The following is a 27,436-nucleotide window of genomic DNA, read 5'->3' on the forward strand; positions in this document are numbered from 1 at the left end:
TACGGAATGATCTGCAAATACTAGTCCACAGATTCGACAAAAGGGCAAACGAATTGCAGATAATGATCTCGACTCCAAAATGATGGTAAATCATAAGTAACCAAATAAACGTAAATTAGAGATTGATGGCGTTAATATTCAGCGAGTAATAAAGACCTAGGGATTACACTATCTATGACACTAAGAGAAGTAATAACCCAATATGGTGAAACCGTCTTAAGATAAAATCAAGAATTGATAAGGCCCCTATAAAACTAATAATGGCGTAGACATCAACACAAAGGTAATTGGAGACAAATCGACTGAGTGTAGACATCACAACATGTCTACACAGAACCAACAACATAAAATCAACTTCAAGAGTGTATAACATGATCAAACGAAACAATACAACAATTGCATCTCTCCTGCTCTATCATAAGATTATTCCTCTAAATTTGATTAAGTTTTCTATACTCAATACAGCAGTTTCTTTTTTTTTTAATTATTAAATTAAAGATTCATACTCATCATACCTAGACGAATCGCAAAAGGTCTATTTCATACCCACAAGCTACATATCTACCCGGATTGGAAGCTTTTTAAAGCTTCTAGCAAAAGCAATATTAAGCTTAAAAAACTGAAATATTCTATAAACATTGATTTATTTAGATATATTTTTAAATATTTGAATAGCAATAGCAGTAAATTTATATGGAAGCAGCAATTATACAATGCATATGGTTACTTTGTTTTTGTGAACTTATAAATATATTCTTTTTTCTCTCCGGATTAAAATCGTTGCAAGCAATTCATGATTGTGTTAGTCGCTAAAGTAAAATCTCGTAAAAGTAACCAATTTATTGGATTTTCAATGTAGAATCTTTTCTAGCCTACAACTAATGTATAGTGTGGAAAGTGCAAGTTTAAATAACTTTTTGAAATTATTTAAACTTATGCACTCATTTATGTTGTGACAAATCGAACCAAAGAATGCATACCAACTACTATATTATAACATAATTATTACAATTCTAGGATAAATTATGAAAAAATTGTTGTTAAAAATAAAAAATAAATCTTTTTTTTTAGATACGATTAACCAAACTCTCTTTTTAAGATGGAAACACTTCAGTTTATTATAATTCTGTTTAATATTTTACTAAGCTGTCAATAACATTCCACGTAACGATTTCTTGATGTTAAGGTTTTATGTTGGGATGGCAAACGTGTTGAGCGCGCATCTGTGTTACTTAACTCTTATGTTAGAGTATACGACGGATGGTAGCAAAAACAGGGAGATATTTGCTCTAAGCGATTTTTAAAGTTTCTTCAAGCAGTGGAAAACTGGAATGGATTTGACTGGGAGAAAAGGTTTGTAAATATTGGGGTGGCAAGATTGCAGGTTCCAGAGAGGGCGGTGTTGTTTTTTTTTTTGTATTTTTTAAGACTTGCTCTGGTTGGGTGTATGGATTTTCTTATCAGGAACGGTCCGTTGTATAATTCAATCCATAATGACAATTCAGAATACAGTAAACAAACAGACCTTTTCAAAATTATTAGTCTTTCGTTAACAACGCTTGGTGGGTAGCTGTGGCTATTATTCACCTAGAACAAGTATCATTGTGCAGTGAGATTTGAAACTACAGAAAATTAATATATCATAGTAAAGTAGATATCTTCTGAGATGGCAGAGCATTTTTGGACCTCGTGTTGGTGCCCGAATTATCCTCAAAACGTATTTATTGCCGAGTGATTCGATATGGAAAGTAATGACCTGGATGCCTAATCGAGAGCTGAGAAATATGTTCACTTTTCTGCAGAGTTTAACGAGGATTTTCCTCTTTGTTGACAGGATATTGTTCCCCTATTTTCGCTTAATCAGTAAGTGGAGGAGAGAGCGGTATTCAGTGATGGCTCTTATAAAAAAGATTAGTTGGTACGCAGGAGAGTTTATTTATTTGTATTTCCGAATTTTCGTTTAAGGTTCCCAAGAGTCTGCCTCGCTTTCCTCCCTAGGGTTTTTGTAATCTTAGTATATTAGTTAATTATATACAACAAATTATTGGAAGTCGAACCTTTCTTCGTAGAGTGTCACGCGGGGATCATTTGAGGTTATGTGAAGCGGACCACTGAATACTATGAACTGTAAAGCGGACCCCTGAATACTATGGACTGTATTTTGTTAGTGTTAAGTTAAACTATCCAGTGTGCATATCTTCCGAACAAATTAATTTGGCGTTGAGCGTGATTAAATGCCATTGGATTATGTAGACTCGTTCAGACTGTAGAATTGGGACCAGAATGGAACCTTGTAGGACCAAAATTACAAGGTCAAAGTCTTGTACAAAAATCACTAATATTTTTGAATCGTTTCGTGTCGAATTGAGATTTTTTGTTATTATTTTATCATATGTTTTTATGGAACATGTCAAATTAGTTCGTATGTGATTTTGTGAATTGTAACACTGTAGTTTCTTCTTCTTCTTCATGTGCCATCTCCTCTAAGAAGATTGGCAACCATCATGGCAAAGAAATTTTACGCTGTGCATTTGTCTCATTTTACAAAAAGGAATTCTGATATTTAGGTATAATTTGTAGGAGTCTTTTTACATGAGCTACCGTGCGTTCAATTTATTTGTGGAATTTACAGTTTTTTGCTGGTCATTAATTTGGCAATTTTATTTTATTACACAGGTAAATTAGGCCCATGCGCACTATGTAGGACAAATATGTTATATTAATTCTTCTTTCTTTCTAGAAGGGCAGTCAAAATACTTAGTTCGTTCCTATTTAAGGATGCCATTTCGTAAATACTCAATCGTTTGATAACCTTCTGGTAAATATAAAGAAATGCAACTGGGCACTGATACTCTTATGCAATACTCAAGGTTCATGGACATAATTTGGCCGGTAGTAAGTATCCACGGCAATATTGACCTCTACTCGAGGTTTCTGATTAGTAATTTGACTGTTGAGTATCGCCGGTGATGTTTGCCATTGCTCGAAATGCCCGGTCCATATTCTGTGAAATATTCTTGGGCAATATTGTCCACCGATTAAGTTTCTGATCCACAACTTGATCGTAATGTATACTACTATATCACTAATGTGATTCATAATCAACATAATCTTGATGTGCCTATCCCTGACAAATGTTGGCGATAATCATTTGAATATATTTCTCTTCCTGTCGAAAGTTATTGTGTAAAACGTTTCGGAAAATAAAACACTTCTGTGCTCTACTATTCAATTAGGCGCATTCAACGCTCAGCCACGCGAATTCGTAGCCACCTGGTGCGCGGACTGTCAGACGTCATAATATGTTTAAATGGCTGCTACAGCCTAACCTCGAAAGCCAGGCTCCCAGTACGCGGAAGTCTTATGTGCCAAATATATTATCTGCATTATTCCATTATTTCCGTACAAACAATAAGTGTAGCAGTATACAGTCTTGCGAGTTTTAGAGATGGCACATTCCAGTGAAAATTTTCTGCAAACTCTTTCTTTGATCTGAGCTCTGCCGATAGTAATCATTAATTTGCTAGTTTTTAATTAGACCAGAAACAAAGTAAATAGGCAAGGGCAATAATACATCCGTAATCATCGGAAGCCATGGAATGGAATCAGTTACAGGGTATTTGTTCAAAGAAGAAAAGAAACTGAAAATGCTCATAAAAATCGCGTCTAGCGAGGGAGCAAAAGGGGCATAGTGCAGAAAAGATGTAAGTAAATATATTGAAGTATAATATAAATAATTACACGGCGGGAAATTAGCTTCTCCTGGACACAAAGGATTGGGTGGCTTATTTAAAATAGAACATCCACGATTTCACGGCATTTTTCAATTTAGAGAGTTGGTTATTTGGTTTGGATTAGAGTATTGTACAAATTTAAGTCTAGTAGTTTGTACATATCCATAAATCTAAAAAAAAAAATTCGATAATTTTCCAAAAAAAATCTAGAAGTTCAACTTCTAAATGCGTACATTTCAATATAAATTGGTAATAAATGGATAAAAAATTATAAAAGAATTAATCCGAGTAAAAAATTAATTAAAATTTGTTTAAAATAAAATTTAAAAGTGAATGCATTCTTTGATAAATCTTAAAATCTAAAAGTATTTGCTTGTCCTAAATTGCTCCGCATTTTAAAGAAACTACGAGTACTTAGTAAATAATATTAAATTGTTTAAGACTGTAATAAAAACACAGATTTTAAATGTTTAGGTATAAGCATGCACGTAACTCTTTTAAAACCTTCTTATTTCAAAACTGAGTCACAAGGCGTTAAAGAATAAATTCATTCTACCAAAACTGTTCACTTTTTCTGCTCCTTTTGATTCTCATAATTACAATACAAAATTTTGGTAATTTTCGTTCATCCGATGAGATTTTGGGAACTGATATAAGCATGTTCTTAAACACTATAAATACAAAGTGACTTCAAAACTTGTGAAGTACTTGTTAGTTTGTTTTTCTTTCTTCTTGTTCTCTGTGTTTCCATACTGTAATAATATTCATTTAACTATGAGCGAGAGAATTCATCATATATATATATACAAGGATTTCCACAGTTTTCACTGTATTCCTTCACTCAACCGAGAATTCATCATTGACCTCTAAATGAGTAGTGTTTATCGAAAACAGTCTAAAGGTGGTACCAGTCAATAAATCATTTGATTTAGGACTATATCTACATTGTAAACTCATTGTAAAATCATGGTAAACACTGTATTAGTACCAAATCAACAAAAATAAAAAAACAATGGGACACTAAGAAGGATCGAAACTAAAAAATCATTTCTAAAAAAGAATGTCTAGCGGACTAAGGAACCATTACAAGTTCCCAAACCGGGACACTGATACTACCGAAAGTACTTTCGGTGAGATAATTATAAATAAGAAGAGAGCTGTAACTCCTCCAACAGAATGTGGTGGCGGAAGTTACAAAATTGCTTTATTAGGAGATAATGATTTCTACGAACTACCCAGACAGAACAGTACCAATAATGAAATGGGGTAAATTAAAGATGTCCTAAAAATTAAAGATAAAGCTCAATGTGCCCCTCGAACCATGTGGCGAAAAAGTCTCCTAAAGATCATAAATAATTTTCCTGAAGGAAACACGGACTGGAAAATTGTTAATATGCTGAAAAAAGTTCAAGCATGTGTACAAAAATCCAAATATGTGCTAGGTAGTCTCTAAGATCACAAGTGTGGGCCTAAAAGTGACATTAGCTTGTCTTGGCCAACTAAGACTCATCATAGTGGAGGTCAAATTAAATACTGGTTATCATAGAAGATTTAATTTTAAGCAAAATGTCATAATCCTGTATTCAACCGATGTAGGCTGGTAAATTAATTCTGTTTGTGCTCTATAATAAAGAAGTGTTATAAAAAAGTTACTTTAGTATGTATGTACAATAAATATAAGAGATAGGGTATTATGCAATTATGTTTATAAATATACCTAAACATTTAAAATTCTACTGGTTTCTTTAAAATAACAATGCAAATAAACACATAAATAAAAATTTACGTATCATATATATGTTCAATTCTTTGTTAGTTTGTTAATAGCTACATTCTTAGAATTATATAAGAATTTAAATTAGATTATTCCAAAAATACAACAAAATGCTAACCTTCCTCTTTGTAGGTCATTCCTCGAGCCTTTGAAGCTATAAAAAAACGAAAAATGCAAATGAAACAAAACGCACAAGCAGACAAAAGCTAAGAAAAACTAGTAAAGTTTAAAATATAAATGTTGATCTAGAGTTACAAAAAAGCGTCTAATAGCTAAGAAAATGTGTATTCATTACTTAATTTATTTTGGTCTTATAAAGTCGCCACAAAATTATTTATCTCCACAATAATAGAAGTCTCTTGCGGTATTATGTTTCTCTTGAGTATATTAACCAAATATCTGGTGGTTTCTCTGGTGTATATTAACCAAATATCGATTTAACTTCAGCTGTCGCCAATCCACTGCTGAATATAGTCCCTTCGGAAGTTTTTCAAGATATTGTGTCTTATGTGACTTGGGATAAGTTTTTCCCAACTATTTTCTGAATACCATGCACCCATATAGTGGTGGTCTTCCGACATTTCTTTTTTCTGCCACATAAGGTCTTTATTTTATCATCCATCTGACCACGTTTTACCCGGCTATGTGTTCGAGGTAAGAACAGAAATTTTTTCTGTTTGCAATGTCTGAATACCTTATTCTGTATATTAAGGTTATTTTTAACGTTACATTGATCTCCGAGTTTTTCTGCTACCTTCTTTTGTTAATAATTTCTAAATCATAAGTAGTTAGTGGTAATAGGCAGCTATCATAGACTTTTATTTTAAGGCTGATAGGCATTTACCAATCCTTAGATTGGTAAATTGAACCCTCTAAGCAACATTAGCACTTTGGTTTTCCTTACCTTGATAAAGTGTATGATCATATTCTTCAGAATATTGTTTAATATTTTTGTTTTGTTTACATTCATTTGCAGCCTTATCTTTTATGATATTTCATTTATTTCGCTTCTCATGGGTTTCAACTCCACAGCTTTAGAGCTGCAATGCTTATTATTGAATGGATCTCTTAAATTAACATAAATATGGCAGTAGGTCATGTTAAATAATTTGATTTAACAATTAGAAGTTTATAGACTATTCTCTTCTATTTTCCACTTAAAGAAAACTAATGTTGTAACAACGTGTAGTTATAGAGTTTCCACATGTTTCGTCGACACTGGGTCAAACTTCAAACCATTGGAATTTGTCAAATTTATTGTATCAATGACTTCTAATAATTAATGTAAGTAAATTCTTTTCAAATTTGTATCGTGTCTATATATGGCGTTTATCAACCTTTTTTACTGCGTTTAAAGTGTCTATTCTATATATTCTTTGTGTTAAAACATTGCAAATAAAATAAAAAGGTGTAAATAATTTTTAAGCATTATAAAGAGAAAGAAAATGCGAAACATACCTTTGCTTGCGACCAAGTGCGCCGTAGATGTCTTGCGTGGAATCATGAATGTCAAGCTGAGAACCACGACTGATTTGACAGGATGACAGATGACAGGATGAAGAGAACGAACACACAAAGAAAAAAAACAAAAACGTGTAAGAATGAAAATCATGCAACACAAAACAAATAAATGAAAGCAACAATTCAATAAATTTAGATTCATAACATTTGCTACATTCTGTTGATTTTAAATTTATTTAACTAGAATATTTGATACTGTGATGTTGAGTAATGACATTTTTATTTCCAAAATACCTACCTACCACAAATAAAACGAGTTACGGATTATAAATAAAAAATTCTATAAAACGAATTACAGAGATTAGTTTTTGAAGATAAAGACACACATTTTGTGGTTTACTTTCTGTTATCAACAATAGATGTCGCTGCGTAGCGTGACTAGTCTGCAAAGTATTTCAATTTTTTTATTTTTGGCCTTATTTTGATGATTTTTTTAGCACACTGTCTATAAATTTATAAATAAAAAAACATACAGAAGTTAAAACACTTCACCATTGTATTTAGGTATATAAAAAACATGTAGTTAAAACAAAAACCGGGTGTGTTAAAAACCGAGCAGGGAGACATGTACCTCCTCAAGTATTAAATTTTATGCAATGTTATCGACCTACAGTCACCATATAATTTAATTTTGGAAAGATGTAAACCCATATATGGATGTCATAGCCACAAATTCATTGTTAGCTTCAACTACATAAGGCACTGAAGATGATCTGATTAGATCGAAAACGTTATGCTACTGTATAAATTTTGACGAGACTTGTAAAAGTTTTAACTACATGTTTTTTATATACCTAAATACAATGGTGAAGTGTTTTAACTTCTGTATGTTTTTTTAAACGATGGTATACAGCCAACTACTATAGTCAGTCTTTTGATAAAATTTTATATTTGACTTATTTTACGGAGTTAATTAAAACGTGGTTTTATCATCCTAACTTTGAAACATCCTGTGGAATAATTTCAAATGGGCCCAAATTACAATTTTCCAGTGAACATTTACATTGGAATTTAGGACAATGGAGAAATGTTCTTTTTACGGATGAGTCAATATACTGTCTTCACTCGAATTGGAGAGAGATATTTGCGGAGTGCGCTTTCAGTCCCCGCGTTAGCCATGTAGGTTCGGTGATGGTATGGGCAGGAATATCCTGAGAGGCGCACACTGAATTGGTATTTATTGAGGGTTCGTTGACTGCACACCGGTATATTGAGGAAATTTTAGCGAATCACGTAGTACCCTTTTCTCAATATTTTGGCGCAAGATAATGTGCGAGCCCACTCTGCAATGTGTGTCATGCAATATTTAGAGGAAGTTGGTATTAATAAAATGAACTGGCCAGCGTGTTCACCAGATCTGACCCAATAGAGCACGTTTTTGACATGCTTGGTACAAATATTGGAGGTCACAAAGTCGCACCAGCCTCAATTAACGAACTTCGCTTGTCTCTAGAATAAGAATGGCAAAACATCCAGCAAGATGATATTCGCAACCTCATAGACAGCATGAGCCGAAGTGTACAGGCAGTAGTAGAGGCTAGGGGAGACAATACAAAGTATTGTTATTTTTTAGTAGTTTTTCTTTGTTATTCGCGTACTTGGGTTAAGTTGCATTTAAGTTGTTTTTTTTTATGTTCTGTTATTGTTATCATTGTTCATTAAAACCAAGATCATGTCGTTGCTTTTAATTATTATTTAAATACAGTGCTTCTGGGATGTCGATATGACATTCCTTCGGTATCATTCACCAAAGCCCCCATCTTCGTATTACAAATTAATACAAAAGATAATGGTAATAATAGGAAAAGTCGTAAATTGTGGGTGGCAAAGTCATTTCGCTCCAAAAAATGAACCAATCCATATTTTCACATGAAACAAAAAAACAAAATACTTAGAACACATGGTTGCAACCGAATTTATAAATTTATAAATTTATAAATTTTTACAGTGTGCTAAAAAAATCATCAAAATAGGGCTAAAAATAAAAAAAAAACTGAAATACTTTGAATTTGACCAAATTTTTTTCAGTTGCGTTTTTTTGTATTTGAATGTATATTAAATTTTCATAATTAAATGTATGATAGATATCGGTTAATCATTTAATAAGAAATGTTATGAATCTTATAAAAGGTTAGGTGTACTGTGTAAGTGTATATTGTTTTCATGACTTTATGTTTTGTTTTAAAGCAAAATATAGTGCTTTCTGTGCTATCAAACTAACAAATTCATGCTAAGATTTTAGATACTTCTACAGTATAATTCATTTTACAACTTTAAATATCTGAAATAGATATAAAATAAAAAAAAAACAAATTTGTTGTCTAACTAAAAAGAAACAACATGCAATAAAAAAATTGTAACAATCTAAACAACTTATCAAAATTAAGTTGTATTAATGAAATTTTGATATGAAATCACTATTAAACACAGAAATAAACTTACATCTGTCCTTTTCCTTTGACGAATTTCTTAGGATCTTTAACGCCAGCTACAGGCTTAACCTGTTTGGCTTTACAAACCCTATCGACTTCTGCTTGCCTCTTTTGCGTATTCTCCATAAATTCTTTGTGGTCCGCAATAAGCTGTTCTGTAGCTGGAATGTCCATAGGCAATTCTTCGCGCTTTAGAGCGATAAGAGTGTTTTCAAGTCCCATGAGCCATTGGATAAGTTCTTCCAAAGTGTCGTCCATATCTCTGAGCGACTGTAAGTGCTGTGACAGTTTCTGGTGACGCTGAAGGGCCCACTGTGATACTTCTTCCCATCTGGTTTGAATAACTTTAATCCAATTTTTGATAACGTTGATGGAATCTGAATGGGCCTTTGCAAGAATGCTGTGGGCTAATTCAAGAGTTTGATCTTTCTCGATTTCTTTTTCATTTAGTTGAGCTCTAAATTGATCCAACGCTTTCACTTGTTCGTAAGCAGTTGCTTCATCTTCGGGTTGGTTACCAACAAATCTCAATTTCATTTCGGCTTCGGACAACCAGTCGAGGATCATGTTAACGGATCTATGAAGTTTTTCGGCTTCTTTCAGTGCGTCTCTTAATTTATCTGCTCTGATTCTTGTTAAGTCCGTTACCGTTTCCCAAAGTTCAGTCAGTTCATTTAATTGGGCTCTAATCTGGATAGCATCAGTTTTGGACGCAGTTCTTTCTAACTCTTGACCATTTTTAATAACCGATTCCATTTGGTCGTTACGTTTTTCTAATTCTTTTTCAAACGCTTTGTGCGCATCTACTAAATGGTTAACAGTATCCAAATCACCATGAACAGGACTGTCTTTCGAAAGATCTTTTTCAGCTTTTTGTAGCCATTGGACTAAAGCTGCTATGGCGTCTTTGAACTGCCCTGAATATAAGAGAGCTTCTTCAAGTTTGCGTTGCCTGTCAACACTCTTATGACAAACTGAATTCCATTTGCTCTTCAGTTCTGAGAGCATATGTTTAAGAGTAGGTTCGTCAGGTTTGGGAGCTTTGTCTTTAAGCTGCTTACCAGTCTTCATTACATTATCATACGTGCCCTGTTTGCCAGATAGAGCTTTTTGTAGTTCTTGATGTTTAGCTAGACGTTGCTTAATCTTAGTAGGATCGTTGCTGATGGCTTCAGACTGAAGTTCATCTAGAGATTCTTCAGTTTCGTCTAACCAATTCATGAGGGAAGTCCAAGAGTCGTGGAACTCTTTGGCTTCTTTGTAACCCAAGTCAAGTGCTCTGGTTCTTTCAGTTGATTTGGAAGCTACTCGTTCCCATCTGTGCTGTACGCTGATAAGTAAATTTTTAATTAGTATAACATCTTGTTTTTGACTGAAATACTTGAGATGTGTTCCCTTTTTATCTAAGGCAAGCATTATTTCTCTATGAGCACTAACATCTTTTTGGAAAACTTTGTGTTCTTCTATTTGATTCTGAATAGTTTCCAAAACCCTAGAGACGGGCTTCACATTTTGAAGGTGTTTCTCTGCATTAGTTAGCCAATCAACGAATGCTTGTAGTGATTCGTGGAACTCTGTAGCTTCTTTAAGAGCAATTTCTAATTTAATCTTCTTATCGTTAGCTCTGGCAGTGACACTATCCCATCTTTGTTTTAATGTACGCAAATTCTGTTGTAAGTTAGAAGCAGGTGAAGCAGCTTTCTTCAAATATTCTTGACCTTGCGCTAACACTGTTTCAACTTTAGGTCTGTTATCTTCTATTTCGTTATATATTTCCATGAACCTTTCCAGTTGCTCTGATGCAGTTTCAGGTAACCCTCCAACCGGTTTACTGGCGGTGATGATTCCGTCGACATCTCCTAACCAAGACAGAAGATCTTGAATCTCTGCATTAAATCTCTGAGCATCTGTAAGCGCATCTTCAAGTTCCCTTTGCCTATCGGCTGCTTTCTGCATTAGAGAACGCCACTGAGTATTCAATGTATTGAGTTTTTCTTGGGTAACACTTGCTTCATCAGCTATAAATAATATAGGTTATACATAAAAATATATTCATTTCACAATTAGTACTTACATTCACCACTTTCAATTATTTGTCTACCGGCATCATTAAGAGTATCGACACTAGTTTGATGGGCTTGTATGTCATTAACCAAAACCTTCAATTTAGCCAATTCGATTTCCAATACTTGTGGATCTCCCGCAACGGGTTTTAACTCATCTAATGTAGCATCAGTCTTGGATATCCATACGAGGAGTTCGTTAAGAGCGTGTTGGAATTGACCCAAACGCAACAAGGCATTTTCAAGCTGCCTTTGCCTTTCAACGATTCCTCTAAGAAGATCATCCCACCTTCTGTTGACGGCTGAAAGTGGTTCTTTGATCGAGGCTGCTTGATCTGATGATGTACGTTCTGTGAGTTCTTGAGCTTGCCTATAGAAACAAATTGGAAACTTTAATATCTGACACGAATAAGTTATACATAAAAGCTGTCGAAAAGCATAAACAGTACAAAGCAAATTAAAAACAAAAATATTTAAAATACCAAGGACCAATAGTTACCAGCAATTTTAAAATGTTTTTTAAAGTAAGCATGATTTTAAATTAAGTTATTCTTTTGGTATCCGTACGTTATGTAGGGTGATTTTCTTGCGTGTTGAAAAATGCGTAGGGACCTTTCTTGCGTGTTGAAATCAGGTATGTATCACCGGGTTCCTCTGTATCTGTATCTTTCAATTTTGCCCGTTAAGTGACATTATATTTGTCGCCTCATATTAGTGTAGAATAATCGTTTAATGGTGTTTATTGTCCATCTTTGGGGGTATTACTTCTTCATAGGACCTCTTTATTTATGATACGAGCCCCTTCCCACATCAGTCGGCCCACCTATGGAATTTGCAGTTTATGTCGATTACCATAAACAAATTATACTCTGCAAGTTTTTAAGTCCCCATGTTAATTGATATGGCATTTTTATTAATATTCATTAAAACATTGCCCTTATGGTTTTTATGCCACTTATGTCAACATACGTTGATTTTTTCAAAATTACGTTAAATCCAGAGGTAGCTATGGAAAAATGACATCAAAACAATAATATTGTCAATTAATGTCAAATGTATTTTGTAGTATTGCAAAGCTTTTTGTCGTTTGTGGATTGTACACTGGGTCGATGTAAAGTTATCGATAAGAAAATATCAGAAGATACAAAACTAGGTTCGGTGGTCACAAAACCTAGAAATGTACGAAAAAGTAAAATAACCGAAGCAGATCGAAGGGCATTAAGACGCATTATAGTGAAAAATCGACGAGCAAATTATATGGAGTTAAGCGTTTTATGGAGTGACGTTATTGGAAGACACGTTTCTAGATCAACACGTCACCGAGAGGCCCACAAATTAGGATTTGGTACTCACAAAGTAAGTTTTATAGTTGGAAATATTAGTTCGAATTGTTTTTAATAAATTTCATTTTATTTTAGGCTAATGAAAAGCTACTTTAAAAATAACAACAAAAGAAAAATATCATCTCTGTCAACAATGAAACTCAACTTGCCAAAAGCAGATCATGACAATTGTGTCTTCTTTTAATTTCTAGAGTTTGATTTTCCTTTTCGTTTTTAATTGCATGTCCTAGATATATAAATTGTTCTACCTTTTCTATATTGATGTTATCTATCGTGATGTTTTCTAGGCTGTTGCTTAATATCTTTGTTTTGTCGTAATTCATTTTTAATCATATTTGATTCGATTTGTGATTTAAATCTTGTAGCATTGATTTTAGTTCATGGATTATCTGTGCTTATTAGTACTATGTCGTCTGCGAAACGCAAATGGTTAAGATATATAGTTGTGACGCAACAGTGGTTAAATTTCGAAACTTAAAAACACTTACTTTAAAAGCATGCTTCTTATTTATACCAAAGAACTGTTGATTTTCTCCGATATAGTAAAATTATACAAAAAATCGTATGAAACTATTAGTCATTTGCGGAATGAAACAGCAGTAATAAGCCCGCAAAGCTTCCTGAAGTTCAAGGAACATTAGATGAAAAAACATGCATTTTCATCTCTCGATTCAAAAAAAAATCATGCATTTAACTTTTTGAAAATGGATTAAACCAAACTTATTGCAAATATATATCCTATAAATATTTTGAGAACAGATTACATAATTATCAAATTTTGGTACTAAAAATCAGAACATCATAAAAGTGAAATCCAGTTATTTCGCTAAATTGGTAATGATCAGAAAAAGTTTCGACTTTTGAGATATGGAAAGATTACCTACAAAAGTGGGTTCGCGCTATCACCTGAGAAGAAAATGGACAATTTTTTTTAAATACAATCCACACAATATTGCTTATTTATCTGATTAATAGGTGTTGAGTAAATAATTAAAGTAAAAGAGGTAAAAATTTAATAAAAATAAGCCTATATAGATAGATAAAATAATTAAAGTGCTGAGCAGAAGGCGAAATCAAAAGTAACTTAAAATAGATTAGAAAACTGTTAGTAAAGCGAAAATGTTCAAGCATAAAGAAATCACTGTCAGACTGATAAAAGCAGAGTAGATATTCTAATGATATTAAGAGTTTATTTACACTGAAAACTTTATGCGGAAACAAAAAAAAAAATTTTAAAAAAAGAAAAAACTTTAGAAAATAACAAAATGTGGGAAACATTATTCAACAGAAAACAGAATATAATTATGCTTGCCAAATATAAGCCTGGAAAATGCTCCTAAAGAAAGAAGAGAAAGCTTATTTTTACAACCAACAAAAAAAATAATCAACTGGATTTCCTTAATTTATTTTTAAATACTTGCTGATAATAATTAAAATTTTGTAAAATTTCGATTCAATATTATAATAAATGTAGAGCTGGTTGAAAAAATGTTATATACATCATTCGCTGTTTCAAATTCATGATTGGGAGAGCTTTCCTAGCGTTTGTTAAACTTTTTTATTAAAACAATACCTACAAAACTATTACTAAATTACTATACATATATGACATCATTTTAAAGAGACCATGTCTCTATTGTCACCCAATATACTGCTAGAAACAAGGAAGAGTTATTCTTTTATTGAGAGATAATTCTCACAATTCAGTGGTATCCATTTTAAAGCGGCCTAAGAGAATTGCACCAACATTTTGGAACATACTGAGTTAGAAAAGAACTTTAAAATAAGGTATTAATTGTCATATACAAAATCCCATTTAAAACAATTTTACAAAATAGCTACCATCCGCCGTTTTGAATGTCACTAAAATACTGTAGCATTTTCTTTTTACCCTGTATATCATACAAATCTAAATAGTTCCTATCTTTTTTGCTATTTAAAATATAAGACTAAACAAACTCTTGAAGTTTGTTTATATTAAGTCAAGTGCCGCTTCCAAGACGTTTTAATTACTGCCTCGCTCTTCAATTCGTTTTTCTTCGTTTTGTAAAAATATTCGCGATATTCTGAATAAACATAGACCAACGATTGGCACATCTTTCTACTGCGCAGAGAATAAATAAATCACTTGAAGACGCGTACACATCTGGCAAACGCATGAGACCGAAGCCCTTCGACCGAATTTGTTCGATGTTTTCGAGGTTCGATGGAAAATTTGGTCTATGGAAAAGTGCATTGTATATTATTATTAGTGAGGTGGAGGCCGAAGCAGTAAAAGACCTCACCAAAAAACGACGAAAACGGCGGTGGTGAACAACATCATTGTTCAAAAGCAGAAGCCGGTATAGAGGGACAGACTTATTTATGATCTAAAAGCTGAATGGAATACGGGCTTTTTCAAAATTGTTGTAGAATGAAGTCTACTGATTTTAAATGGTTATTACTTAAATGAAATTGGTCCAAAAATCGCGAAAGAAGATACTCAGTTTAGAGAAAAGATACCGCCAACAGAAAGGTTAATGTTAACCCTACGATATTTAGCTACTGGTGACTTATATACAAGTTTCATGCACTGGATTCCATAAAACTTCCCGCTTTCGATATAAATCAATAATTTTAAAGAAAAAAAAAGAAAAATTAGTCCACTCGATTATTGCAAATTAGAAAATCAAAACAAAATCCCGACGATGTTCGGCGCTTTTACTCGGAAGCGTACCCACTAAACACAGCCAAACGAATTCGTTCTTCAATTTTCTTTGATGTACCGCCCCATGAGCGAACTCTAGCGAAGACAAACACATGCGTTTGCTTTCGTTTGTTGGGGCGTACATATTTATCGATGGCATTTGGTCGCAAGGCTTTGGCCACATGAGTTCGCCAAATGTACGCGCCTTAACAATCCCCTTAGCTAGAATCGTTGTAGGAGATATTTTAGATCGCATCACTTTTGGTTTGGGGTACGATTATATTAGATTTAGATTATGTGAGATAGTTAAGGCCATGCAACCTCACCACACTTCGACCTATAGAGATCTTTTGTGCATACCTTAATCTAGTTGAACTCTAGGATGCCTATACTAGGTTACTAGACTGATCTCTCCTAGGAATTTTAGTCGTTTACAGAACAGTGCTACGCAGTTGCATAGTATAAGTTGTGCCGTTTCTTCTTCATTGTCACAGAAACAACAGTTCTCACCGTCTGATTTGCCCATTTTTTAGATGATATCTCAGATGCGGAACTGACCATTTTGATATCTCTTTTATTCATTTCGAAAAGGCGGTTTGTAGCAGTAGGCGACACTTTTATGAGCCATTTTGCTTGCCTTTGTCCTGGTGTGTTAAACCAATGTAATCTTAGTTGACCGAGTTGTCAGGTCCGGAATTCCTTTCTGATTTGGCTTTTCGATAGTCCACAGAAGGGTTATGGACCCTGGCCTTCTTTTGCGAAGTTTTTTTGAGGAAGTCAACTTCCTCATTTTGTGCAATTCCCTTGTGACTTGGCACCCACATCAAAGTTACTTTGTTGCGTTTCACCAGCTTTTTGAGGGATTGTTTACAGTCACAAACCAACTTTCTACTGACAAGTAAATGAATGACTTTAGAGCCTTTAAGCGGATTGGCTATCAGACCAAATAAAGACTTGTGTCCTACAAGTGTCTCGGTTAAGACATTTTTGAGCACTTATGTCTATGTATTTCTGCCTGAAAGATAGTTGGGCGCCTGAAAGATTGAGTGAACTCCCACTCCTGCCCTTTCATCTGTCTTAGATCCATCTGTATATCATACGAGTGAACCTTCTTCCAGTTTCGGTTCAACTTCTTCACTCATTTGGTGGTTTTTTTTATGACCACTTCAATTTATCTGGCATGGCATCTGTCGGCCTGTCCTTAGAATAAAATATAATTTCTTTAAGATTTTTAAGTGCCCATCTATCTCCAGGTTTTATTGTTTGTATATGTCGCAGTTTTAAGGCAGTGATGGTTATTGCCTCCTTTCATACGCAGAACTGCAAGGGAGGAAGGTTAAGCATCGACTCTACTAGCTGCAGTGGGGCATGTTGACACTGCTTCTGTGATTACCAGATAAGCTAACAGCTGCTTGCAGCTTGGCGTTAGCTATTGTTTGTTGTAATTTTGGCCACCATATGAGTGATGCGTATGTGACCATGGGCCTAATAATGGTTTTATATGACCATGATCATTTTCGGTTTTAGACCCCTGTTCAATTTTTCACATTCGAAAAACTATGTTTTTTCTCTCTTAAAAATACTACGAATCCTCTTGACTTTTAAATCAGATACTATTTTATTGGGAGTAAGCCACAATTAAAGGTTAAAATAAGTTTATTGACGTTTCAATTCCCACTTCGGAAATCGTTCTTAAAATCGTATTTTGAGAACGATTTCCGAAGTGGAAATTGAAACGTCAATAAACTTATTTTAATCTTTAATTGTGGCTAAAGGAAGCCTATAAATACCGCGAGTGTGTGTAACAGACATATTGGTAAGACTTTTCGATAAACTTGAGTTGGCTATTATCTGTATAACCCAATACGAGTAGTAGATTCTGCTTTCTAGCTGAATCAATTGTATTAGTGAGGTTTTAATGCCCCTCTTTATTAGTGCTCTTTTTATGGATGTTTATGGATATGTACTTTGCCGGCGACGGCTGATGAATGTCTGATAATAACAGTTAGTTAAATATGCAGTAAAATGGACTGGAGTGAAGTGTGTGGCAGCTAAACAAAAATAAAATAAGAGAGTAGTAACCCTACAAAATGAAATCTTGATTATATAGTAACAATTTTTAAGACTAAATAAATTTCATGTATTTAACAGCGAATGAAGTATACCATAATGTACGATATCTTTAATGTTGATCAGCTATACAATTTGCTACATAAAACAATGAAAGATATTGAAGCACAAACAAATAAAGCATACAAAAACGTTTGCGTTATCACAACTGCATAGCATAGAATTTGAAATATTCTTGCCTTACGAGACTCCTGAAGTCCAAGGGTACAGAAAAATAGAAAATAAAATAGAATTAATACAAATATAGAATAACATATATACAAATTATGCACGATCCATAATGATTTTATTTTAGTAACCATATTATTTTGCGAAGATTTTTGAATCATATTGTCCCTCACTGATTGGTTGATCTCTTATCACATTTACAATCAAATTCAAAATTATTAAATATTATATTTCATGTAATGCATCTAACCAACTAAGCTAACGGTTAACATTCGTATATATCGCATTAAGTATAAACAGTAGCGTCGAGGTTTAATGTATAAGTACACCAAACAACAACATATAGCAGGAGCATGCGCATTCTGCGGCTACAAGTGTGATCAGCAGTGTCAAACTAGCTGTCAACGATGTCTGCACATATCGTTAGTCTTAAATCTATTATGCATATTATATTTTAATTTAAAACAACTCTTATTGACAATTATGATTACAAAAATAATTTCTGCGTAGTCAGGTGTTGGGAATAAAATATTTGTGCAATGGAATATCCATTTTCAAATGCATAATTTCCTCATTTTATCATCAAAAAATCATATTGGTCCTCATCATTTAGAGATTTTGTAAAAATAATATTGGATATCTTGAAATTCTATTCCTTGTCACACCTTATTTTTTCCTCGAACCATATTTGGATTCCAGTTTGAGTTTTTCAGCATTGTTCTTAACGCTATTAATTCTGCTAGTATGTCTTAAATCATTATGGTAATGCACAGGTTAAGAAAATAGAGTATAAGACCCACCGGTAGAAAATACATCAAAATATAACAAAAACATAATCTTTACCTGTTTAAAGCTTCAACTTTGACCATATGAGGATCAACCTCAGCTTTGAATTTCTTTAATTGATCGATTTGTTTTTTGACGGCATCAATATCTGTTCCGAGTGGACCTAGTTTTTCGAATTTGCCTTCAGCTTGGGTCAAGAATGCAAGAAGGTTCTAAAAAAAGGGGATTAAAAAAGTACTGTGATAAAAAATATAAGAAGATAAAACAACATAAATAAATAAATACATAAATAAATAAATATGTAATTAAAAAATAAATAAATCTATACACGTATATATAAAAACAACACTACATTCATATCACACAACAAACATTTTTTACTTAAAATCATCAGCATCTTCTCCTCATATATTTCCACACATCGATGTGCCAAAAAGTATATTCCCCATAAACACTCTCTTGGCTTAATTAAGCGACTAGTATGCCTACCGTTGACCACATTTCTTGTACCTTTATGTAAGTATACTTGCAATATATTCATAAAACCTATATATACTTAATGACTTAAGATGTAACAACTGAAATTTCTCATTTAGCGGTTAAGAAACCTTATCGGGGACCTGATGATGGCAGAAAACTGTAGTGCTTCAAACCCGTCGCATACGTTACTATTAAACTAATTTTGAGTATTTTCTTTCTGTTAACCAATTTAGAAATGTGACATGGAATTATGTAAATTAACTAACAATGAAACATAATCTGACACTCTCCAGATACTTTTTGTTTTGGCGAAATAGTATATCAATGCAAAGAGTGAAGAAGGTGTTATATAAAGGTGAATTATAAAGAATATTGCAAGTTGTGAAAACTCCACATGACAATAAAATTAAAGCAATATGTAAGGAATATCTGTGGTCAATGGACTTCGCCAAAAATATACATTCTAGCTATGCTAGAAAACTGGTGACATTATGTTAACAATTTTATGGCTCCATTGCACATTCCAGGTTAAAGAACATTCCATAGCATTCCAGATAAAGAACAAAACGAAAAACACCATAACAGAAATTCAAACATTACTAGATCTAAAGAGAGCAATTTAAATAAAAAATAGCCTTTGAATGACCTCTGGAAAGGAGGTAAGACCAAGTCGAGCCATATGTAAATAAACTCTGCACTGCGCTTTCGTACTAGAACTGCATCTCATCAGTAAAACACGTACTTACAGAAGAAAATACAGTCTTACTAGAAACATAAGGCAATCTAACACAAATACTAGTAAACTTAAATACCATAACTAACCATGCAGAATATTTGCCAAAAGGTTCACGGATAAGAAAAAAACTAAAAGCATAGAAAAATGCAACTCTAAGACACAAACGACTAAGTATGAAAAACTTTACCAGCACATAAGAGAATACAAAGATAACGATACAAGAAGAAAACACATGAAACTTATTTAATAAATATGTATTATTGTATTACCTGTAATGTTTCATGGAATTCCATAGCTTTTTCCATGGCATCAATAAGGTTTTCTTCACGTTTGGCATACAGAGCAGTGATATTATCCCAAGCATGATCCAAGTCTTCAATATGTTTCTTCACATCCGGTTTATCAGGTTCACCACACAATTTCATCAATTTCTCCCCAGAACTTCTTACTTTGTCAACGTTGGGTTTGGTCTGATCGATCTCCTGTCTGATCTCTTGTAACGCAACCTGTTGCTCTTGAATAGCCTTAGGTTCAACGGCCGGAGGTTCTTGGCATACTAGAGAATCTTCAAGGTCTTTAAGTGTTGCCATGATGGCATGTAATTCTTTCCAGAACTTCTTAGCTGCCTCCAAAGCATGATCCAGCGATTTCCCTCTGGTTTGTGTCGCTTTTTGTACGTCGTCCCATAAACTCTTCAATCTTTCTAATTTGGCCTTTATCTCCCTAATGGCTGGGTCAGCCCTATTTCCTGCCTTACTGATAACGTCATCAGCAGCGCGTTTGACAGCTGCATAAGCTTCTTTTCTTTTATCTAAATCGGCAACTAAATTATCATTGTCCTCAATTTGGTCTTTAATTTTAGGTACATGTGCAGATATAGGTTCTAAATGATTGACTTGATCTGCTGTGTTAGACAGAGCGCGGAGCATTCCTTCAAGTTTATCAGAAAATTTGGAGCTTTCCTGTAAAGCTTGTTCTAAAGCTTGTTGGCGTTCTCTGAGTTCTAGTTTAAGAGCGCCGTATCTAGCATTATCAGAATCAAGCAACTCCTGTACTTTACTACCATCATCTTCGTTACACAAGCTAATAAGAGCTTCTCCGGTTTTGTTTAGTTTATCGATGAGTGGTTTGTGTTCGTTTATGGATTGTAAGAACATTTCGTTACGATCTTGTTGTTGAGCTATTAGATCCGGTCTTAAAGCAGGCATTGTTAACATAGAAACTTGTTCTTCCATATCATTCAACCAAGATATAAGTACATTGTGTGTATCGTGGAAGTGTTCAGCTAGTGGCAATGCTTGTTCCAAAATTCCCAATCTATCAGAACTTAATCCAGACACAACATCCATAACTTCTCTTAAATCTTCCATCTTTTCTCTAATTAGGCTAGTGTCTTCACTTGGTGGACTTTCACGTAGAACTTTCTTAGCAGATGACAAGACATCTCGTACTCTACTCTTCTGGCTAGAGATATCATCGTTAAGCGCTTTATGTTCTTTAAGTTGAATTCTGATCAAATCGGGTTCTCCAGATGGTTTCTCTGCATCTCTTAGCTGTCCTTCCACTTCCCTAAACCATTCTAGGAGCTCATCTATGTCACCGGTAACTTCCAAAGCCCTTTGTTTTCCAAGTTGGATTCTCTCTGCTCTTCTTTGAATTTGTTCAGCGATTGCATCAAATCTTCTATTGTCTCTAGTAACAAGTCCCTCAATTGTAGATGCACCTTCTCCAGGACTAGCTTGGCATAACTGTGGGCCTAGTACATTAATAGTTTCTAGGACTGGTCTTAGTTCTTGTAAGTCTATTTCTAAACGTGCAATGTCACCTTCATGTGGTTCAGCCGATTGTAAAATGTTCTCAGCACCTTGCATCCAGTCAACTAAACGGTTGTGGTTGGTATGGAACTTCTGTACCAGTGGTAGCATTGTTTCGGCATGTTTCAAAAGATCTGCTGCCTTGGTTGTTAAATCATTGTATCTACGTTGCAAAGAGTCCAATTTATCTTTAAGTTCTAAGGCTTCATCAGAGGAAATGTGTCTCATTAATTCTACTCCCGCATCAACTGTACCATCAATATCATTTTGACGACTGGCAATATTTTCAGAGAGATCTGTTAGAGCGTCCATTTGTTCTAAAAGTTTGTCGTTGTGAACGGCAAGAACTTTATAGCGAGCTAATCGTTGTTCCATTTGATCCATCCATACAGCTAAATCTTGGTAAGTGAGGACAAGATGTCTAAGACCTTGTCTTGAAGCTGTTAAAAGTTGTCCAATGTGTTCACTGGCTTCCACCAAGTTTCCGTACCGATCTGTGACCTCTTGTAATTTATCAGCTAATCCAGAAGCTTCATCTTCTCCAACAAGAGACATCAAATTGGAAGCGATTTCTGTAAGTTCTTTAAAATCAACTTTCTTGCCAAGAATATCATTATGCAGAACATCATGTTCACGGATTCTTTGCTCTATCTTTTCTTCATCAGTAGGGACCAGTTCCATATCTTTGACTTTCTTTTCGGTACGATCTAACCAATCTTGTAGAGGTATAATTTTATCTTGGAATTCTTTAGCTACTCTCATAGCTTGTTCCAAATCCATGGTACGTTGTTGAGCTCCTTCCGTCAACGCATCGAAGCGAGCAATAAGATCTTTAAGCTGTTTTTCGATAGCTTTGCGTTCAGATGGTTCAGCTTCTTTTGCGATTTCGTTACCCATATTAAACAATGATGTCATGGAGTTCTGTCGGTCAAGAAGCATCTTTTTAAGGAATTTCTGCTCTTGCAATTGTGCTTTAACGACTTTGTAGTCGGCAGATGGTGGTTTTTGATTGGCTACCATCTCTTCAGTATCTGTTAACCATTTAGATAAACCGTCCAAAGCTTCTTGGAATTTACCAGATTGTAATAAACCAATGTCAAGTTTCCTTTCCCTGTCGTTAATCTTTTCTTTTAGATCATTCCATAAGGCATTCATTTTTTCTAAATCTTTTTCGAGAATAGCAGTGTTGACACCAGGTGAAGCAGATTGAATCAGGCCTTGTCCTAACCTATTAACTTCTTCAATATTCTTACCCAAAGGTTCAATTGTATTAGCTCTGAATTTCTTGAAATCTTTCTGTTGAGCTCTAATGCTATCGACTTCGGAACCTACTGGCTTAAGTTTACGCAATTCACCTGAGGCATCTTGAATATCGTCTAAAACACTTGCGTGGGATATATAGAAACCTTCCAGTTTCTTTAGTGTGTTTTCTAGATCTTTTTCTCTGCTATGAGCTCGGTCATCTAGTTTTCCTAATTGTTTCTTTAAAGTATCCAACTGTTGTCTCGTAAGTACAGTATCAGGAGCAAATCCACTATCCACCAATCGTTCACCAGAATTAATGGCATGCTTAAGATTGTCACTTGCTTTATTAACCTTCGTGAGGAATTTGTTAATATCATCTATTTGTCCTCTAACAACCTTAATTTCTCTACCAGGAGCTTTCATATCGTCTAGTTCTGTTTCTAAAGCAGATAAATCTTGAGATATTTCTTTCACTTCATCGTTGAACTGTGTTACAGCCGTAGCAGCTGATTGCAAATCTGAGCAACGGTCATCTAATTTACTACATAAATCATCTATTCGGTCACCTATGCCATCGACTTCATCTTTAAGATGATCAGCATCAATATGATGTTGTGATGCTTCATTGCACAAATCGTTAGCTTGTTGACGAACACCTTGTAATGGTTTTTTCAGCTTTATGGTTTCTTCTCGGAGTGCCTTAATACGGTCTAGGAGTTTAGGATCCTTAGCAGCACCTCCCAAAGCATCATGTGAAGTTAATTTATCTTCACATCGTTCCAAGCCATGTTGTAAATCTCGAACATTTTCACCGAAGTTTGCTAGCTTTCTGGCTTGATCTTCCAAAGCTTGTGTTTTAGCAATTAAGTCATTATTCAGCCTATCCCATCTATCCTTCAGATCACCCAATTCATTCTTAACATCGTCTTTGTCAATATCACAAGCTGCAAGGAATGTATCACCGAGTGATCTGGTATTTTCGTAATCTCCAGATTTCTTCCAAACTTCATTACGGAATGCTTGCAGTTCTTTTAATTGTTTTTCAATATGTTTCTTTTGGAATGACGAAGGTCTTAATGTATCCAATTTATCTTCAGCTTGTCTTAACCACGGAAGGAACGTTTCCAAAGCTTTATAATACTTGCGACAATGCTCTTTGCAAGTTTGAAGTCTAGTGTGCCTATCTACTGTTTCTTTACGTAGTTTCTCCCAGTTTTGATTAATTTTATCAAGATCTCTTTGAAGAGTTCTGTTATCACTCTTACTGTTTTTAGCCAGAATATCTCGTCCTTTATTCAATAGCATTATAACTTCGTGTTCTCTAGCTAATACATCCCTATATATTGGCTCATGGTGATTCAACTGTTGCTCTAATACATCTCTAATAGCAGATATAAGGAATCTTTCTGACAATGATCCTAATTCATCTGACAGCCATCCTAGTGTCTTCGCACATTGTTCTTCAAATTGTCTTCCATCTCGTAAAGATCCTTCAATTTCAGCTTTTTTGTGGTCCAGTTTCTTCTGTAAAGCGTTATACTGACGACCTACAGACGCCAACTTGGCTTGAATATCAGCTCGTGAAGCAGGATCACTTAATACATCACATAAGTGAGCACCGTTAGATTCAAGATCTGTTAGAAGTGGTCTTTGACCTTCCAATTGTCTTTCAAGATTTTCTACCTTACGCAATTGATCTTCGGGGTCTTTTTCAAGTGGAACTTCATCCAAATTATCAGAAATACCTTGTAAAGCATCTCTAAGACGAGTTAATTGTGCATCGAATTCTCTACTAGTGTCGGCTGCTGCTCCGAGTGAGTCGGCTCTTTCTTCAAGCTTGCTTAATAAATCAGCCCATTTTTGTTGAACTGCAGCTAATTTATTATTAACCTTTTGGTGTTCTGACGATTTTGGTTCGAGGTGATTTAGTACATTATCACCAACTTCAATAAGATGTTGTAGTTGTGGCTGTTGGGTTCTAAATTCCTCCCTTAGTACTTGCACTTGTTGAACTTGGGACTGAACCATTCTAGAATCACTAGATATTGGACCTAATACAGTTAACATACGTTCTTTAGCCGACAACCAAGAAGCTAAGGAATCATGAGTATCGAGGAAGTCTTTCATGTCTTCCATGAATTTAATTTTATTTTTCAGATGATCGTTTAGACTCTTCCAATGCGAAACAACATCCTCTAATTCTCCATTAAGATTGTCCGCACCAATAGCACTAGGCTTCCTCCTCAGAAGATCTTTAATTTGGGTTTTGGTAGAGTCCAACAGGGACTGTTTTTCGTACATTTCTTCGAGAATTTGTTTAAGTTGTTTGTTCAGTTTATCTGCTTCGTCTTTACTGCTAGGAACGACATCTTTGGGCAATTGTCTTTGAATTTTGTCGAGGAAAGTAGTAAGTGTTTTGAGGTTTTCTAGTTGTTTTTTAACCTCTTCGCGGACGGTGTCAATTTCGTTTTGCCTATCAGTGATTTTAACTCCAAGCAATGAGTACCTGTTATTGATTTCGGACAGTTGTTGTTGTATAATAGAAAGTTCTTCAAGATGGAAACCATCTTGGCTTGATCTTCTCGATGAAAAACCACTCGATCCACTAGGAGATAGTGGAGATAAACCTTTAGAAGGTGACGGAGAACGTCCATCAATGGGAGTACGTTTTCCAGGGCTATAACCTTTTCTTCTTGATGGTGATTCGGGTCTATCACCCCTTACTAGACTGTCATAAGCGCTACCAACATCGTTGATCTTATCAATAGTGCTTCCAAAATCTCTGTAATCCTTGGAGATTGGTTTGAGCTCTTCGTTTTGTTTCTTAAGAGTTTCTAAATGAACTGCAACAGCCTCTAATCTAGAAACTTTAGTTTCCATTTTACTCAACCAATCATTCACTTTCTGTCGTAAAGCTTCATAATTACTTTGTTGTTCTGCACGTAACTTGGAAAGCCGTGCTTTTTCTTCTAGAAGATTATCCATTTGCTTCCATTGATTTTCTAAAGCCTTGACGCGGTCTCTAACATTCGTAGTATCGGTTACATCTCGTTTATTGAGCAAATCTTTACCAATTTTAACGGTATCTTCATACATACTTCTGTTGTCTTCTCTATTGGCTACAAGTTTCTTCATTTGTTTGGAATATTCTTCCATAGGTAGTCTGTTCATGTCTTTAGATTCTATAATTTCTATGACGCTGTTGTACCATTCATCGAATTTAGTTGCTTGATTGTTAAACACGATTAAATCTTGGTTGATTCCTTCAAGGAATACTCCCCGCTGCTGTGCTCTATCAAATAATTTTTCAAATCTAACTTTAACATCATTCAGTTTGCCTTCAATTTTTTTAGCTACTCGCGCGTTGCTTGTTGACATTATCAGTTCGTTAGCAGACATGTAGACATTGTCAATCGAGGAAATATGAGTGTCAATATCGGATTGGAAAATACGATGCTCTCTAAGTTGTTCTTCAAGACGTTCCTTGATGAGGGACGCTGGTTTTTGAATATTTTTGAATTGGTTTTCGGCTTGGTTTAACCAATCGATAATTCCATCGAGAGCATCTTGTACTCCTTGAGATTGGACAAGAGCTGTGTCCAATTCTTGACAACGATTAGCAATAGCACTGCATAATTGATTGTATTTATTTTCAAGGCTTTTAACTGGCTCCTCCAATCGTGCCATTTCTGACGGGGAGATTTGGCCTTCGAGGGATCTTAACAAAGCACTGGTGGCCTAAAAATCGAAATATAAATTAAAATATGTAACGGCAACATATATAGATAGTATGTGATAGGGTAAAAAAAGCGACCATAAATTGTCATTAAAATTTTGTATATCAAACACATAATAATTGATCAATTGAAATCCATAATTTACTGCAAATAATTTATTCATCTGTTAAATTCAAAGATCCTATTACCAATGTAAATAAATAATTATACAGTGCGTGCCTGAAGTACGCCTCACCCCTGAAGTGTTTTCTGTACTATAAATTAATAAATCTTTGGACATCTGAACTAAGACCATGTCCGCCTGAGAGTGTGAGTCTTTGTTGTTCAGTATTCCATGCAAGACAGACTGGGTGACGAAGTTCTCATCCCCGAAACGGTGCATCCCAATGACTAATATAGAACATACAATAAATAACCATATAACCAAACAAGTACCCTAGGATCAACTGAAAATATGACTAAGAGCTGCAGCTATGTTATTAACTGTAGATTTTTTGAACTAACATGAATGGCTTCCAGAGAAAGAACAAATGCACCTGGGCATTATTTTTATGCGGTTTTAGTGATAATAAATACTTTACAATGGAGGACGGGTGCATTTTGTAAAACTATTTTAAATTGGAGCATATGACAGGTAATAATATTTGAAATCGCTTTTGTCACCCGGTATGTTCTTAGCTTGTTGTCCGATTTTGTCGCGACGGTTCAAAAAAATATAGTCTTACTGTAGCGATTTTCCCTAACATTGAAAATGTTAAACTGGTTGCATACCTAGTAATTAGTGTAT

At 34.5% G+C, this 27,436-nt stretch overlaps 1 protein-coding gene across 36 annotated transcripts in view; it reads right to left on the reverse strand.

Annotated features, from left to right (window-relative positions):
• The window catches only part of shot (dystonin-like protein short stop), a 733,882-nt gene that overhangs the window by 84,930 nt on the left and 621,516 nt on the right, over positions 1 to 27,436 (reverse strand). For 20 of the 36 annotated variants that reach the window (XM_072531672.1, XM_072531664.1, XM_072531657.1 and 17 more), the window contains 7 exons: positions 20,123 to 26,650; positions 18,695 to 18,849; positions 17,863 to 17,874; positions 11,536 to 11,894; positions 9,472 to 11,479; positions 6,967 to 7,035; positions 5,627 to 5,662 (listed from right to left, as the gene is read on the reverse strand). In XM_072531672.1, the coding sequence (XP_072387773.1) occupies positions 5,627 to 5,662; positions 6,967 to 7,035; positions 9,472 to 11,479; positions 11,536 to 11,894; positions 17,863 to 17,874; positions 18,695 to 18,849; positions 20,123 to 26,650 (9,167 nt within the window). The remainder of the gene's footprint in view (positions 1 to 5,626; positions 5,663 to 6,966; positions 7,036 to 9,471; positions 11,480 to 11,535; positions 11,895 to 17,862; positions 17,875 to 18,694; positions 18,850 to 20,122; positions 26,651 to 27,436) is intronic. The other 16 variants (XM_072531658.1, XM_072531687.1, XM_072531685.1 and 13 more) reach the window with 5 other exon arrangements.

This window comes from Diabrotica undecimpunctata, chromosome 5, assembly GCF_040954645.1.
Source record: "Diabrotica undecimpunctata isolate CICGRU chromosome 5, icDiaUnde3, whole genome shotgun sequence".
Lineage (NCBI taxonomy): Eukaryota > Metazoa > Arthropoda > Insecta > Coleoptera > Chrysomelidae > Diabrotica > Diabrotica undecimpunctata.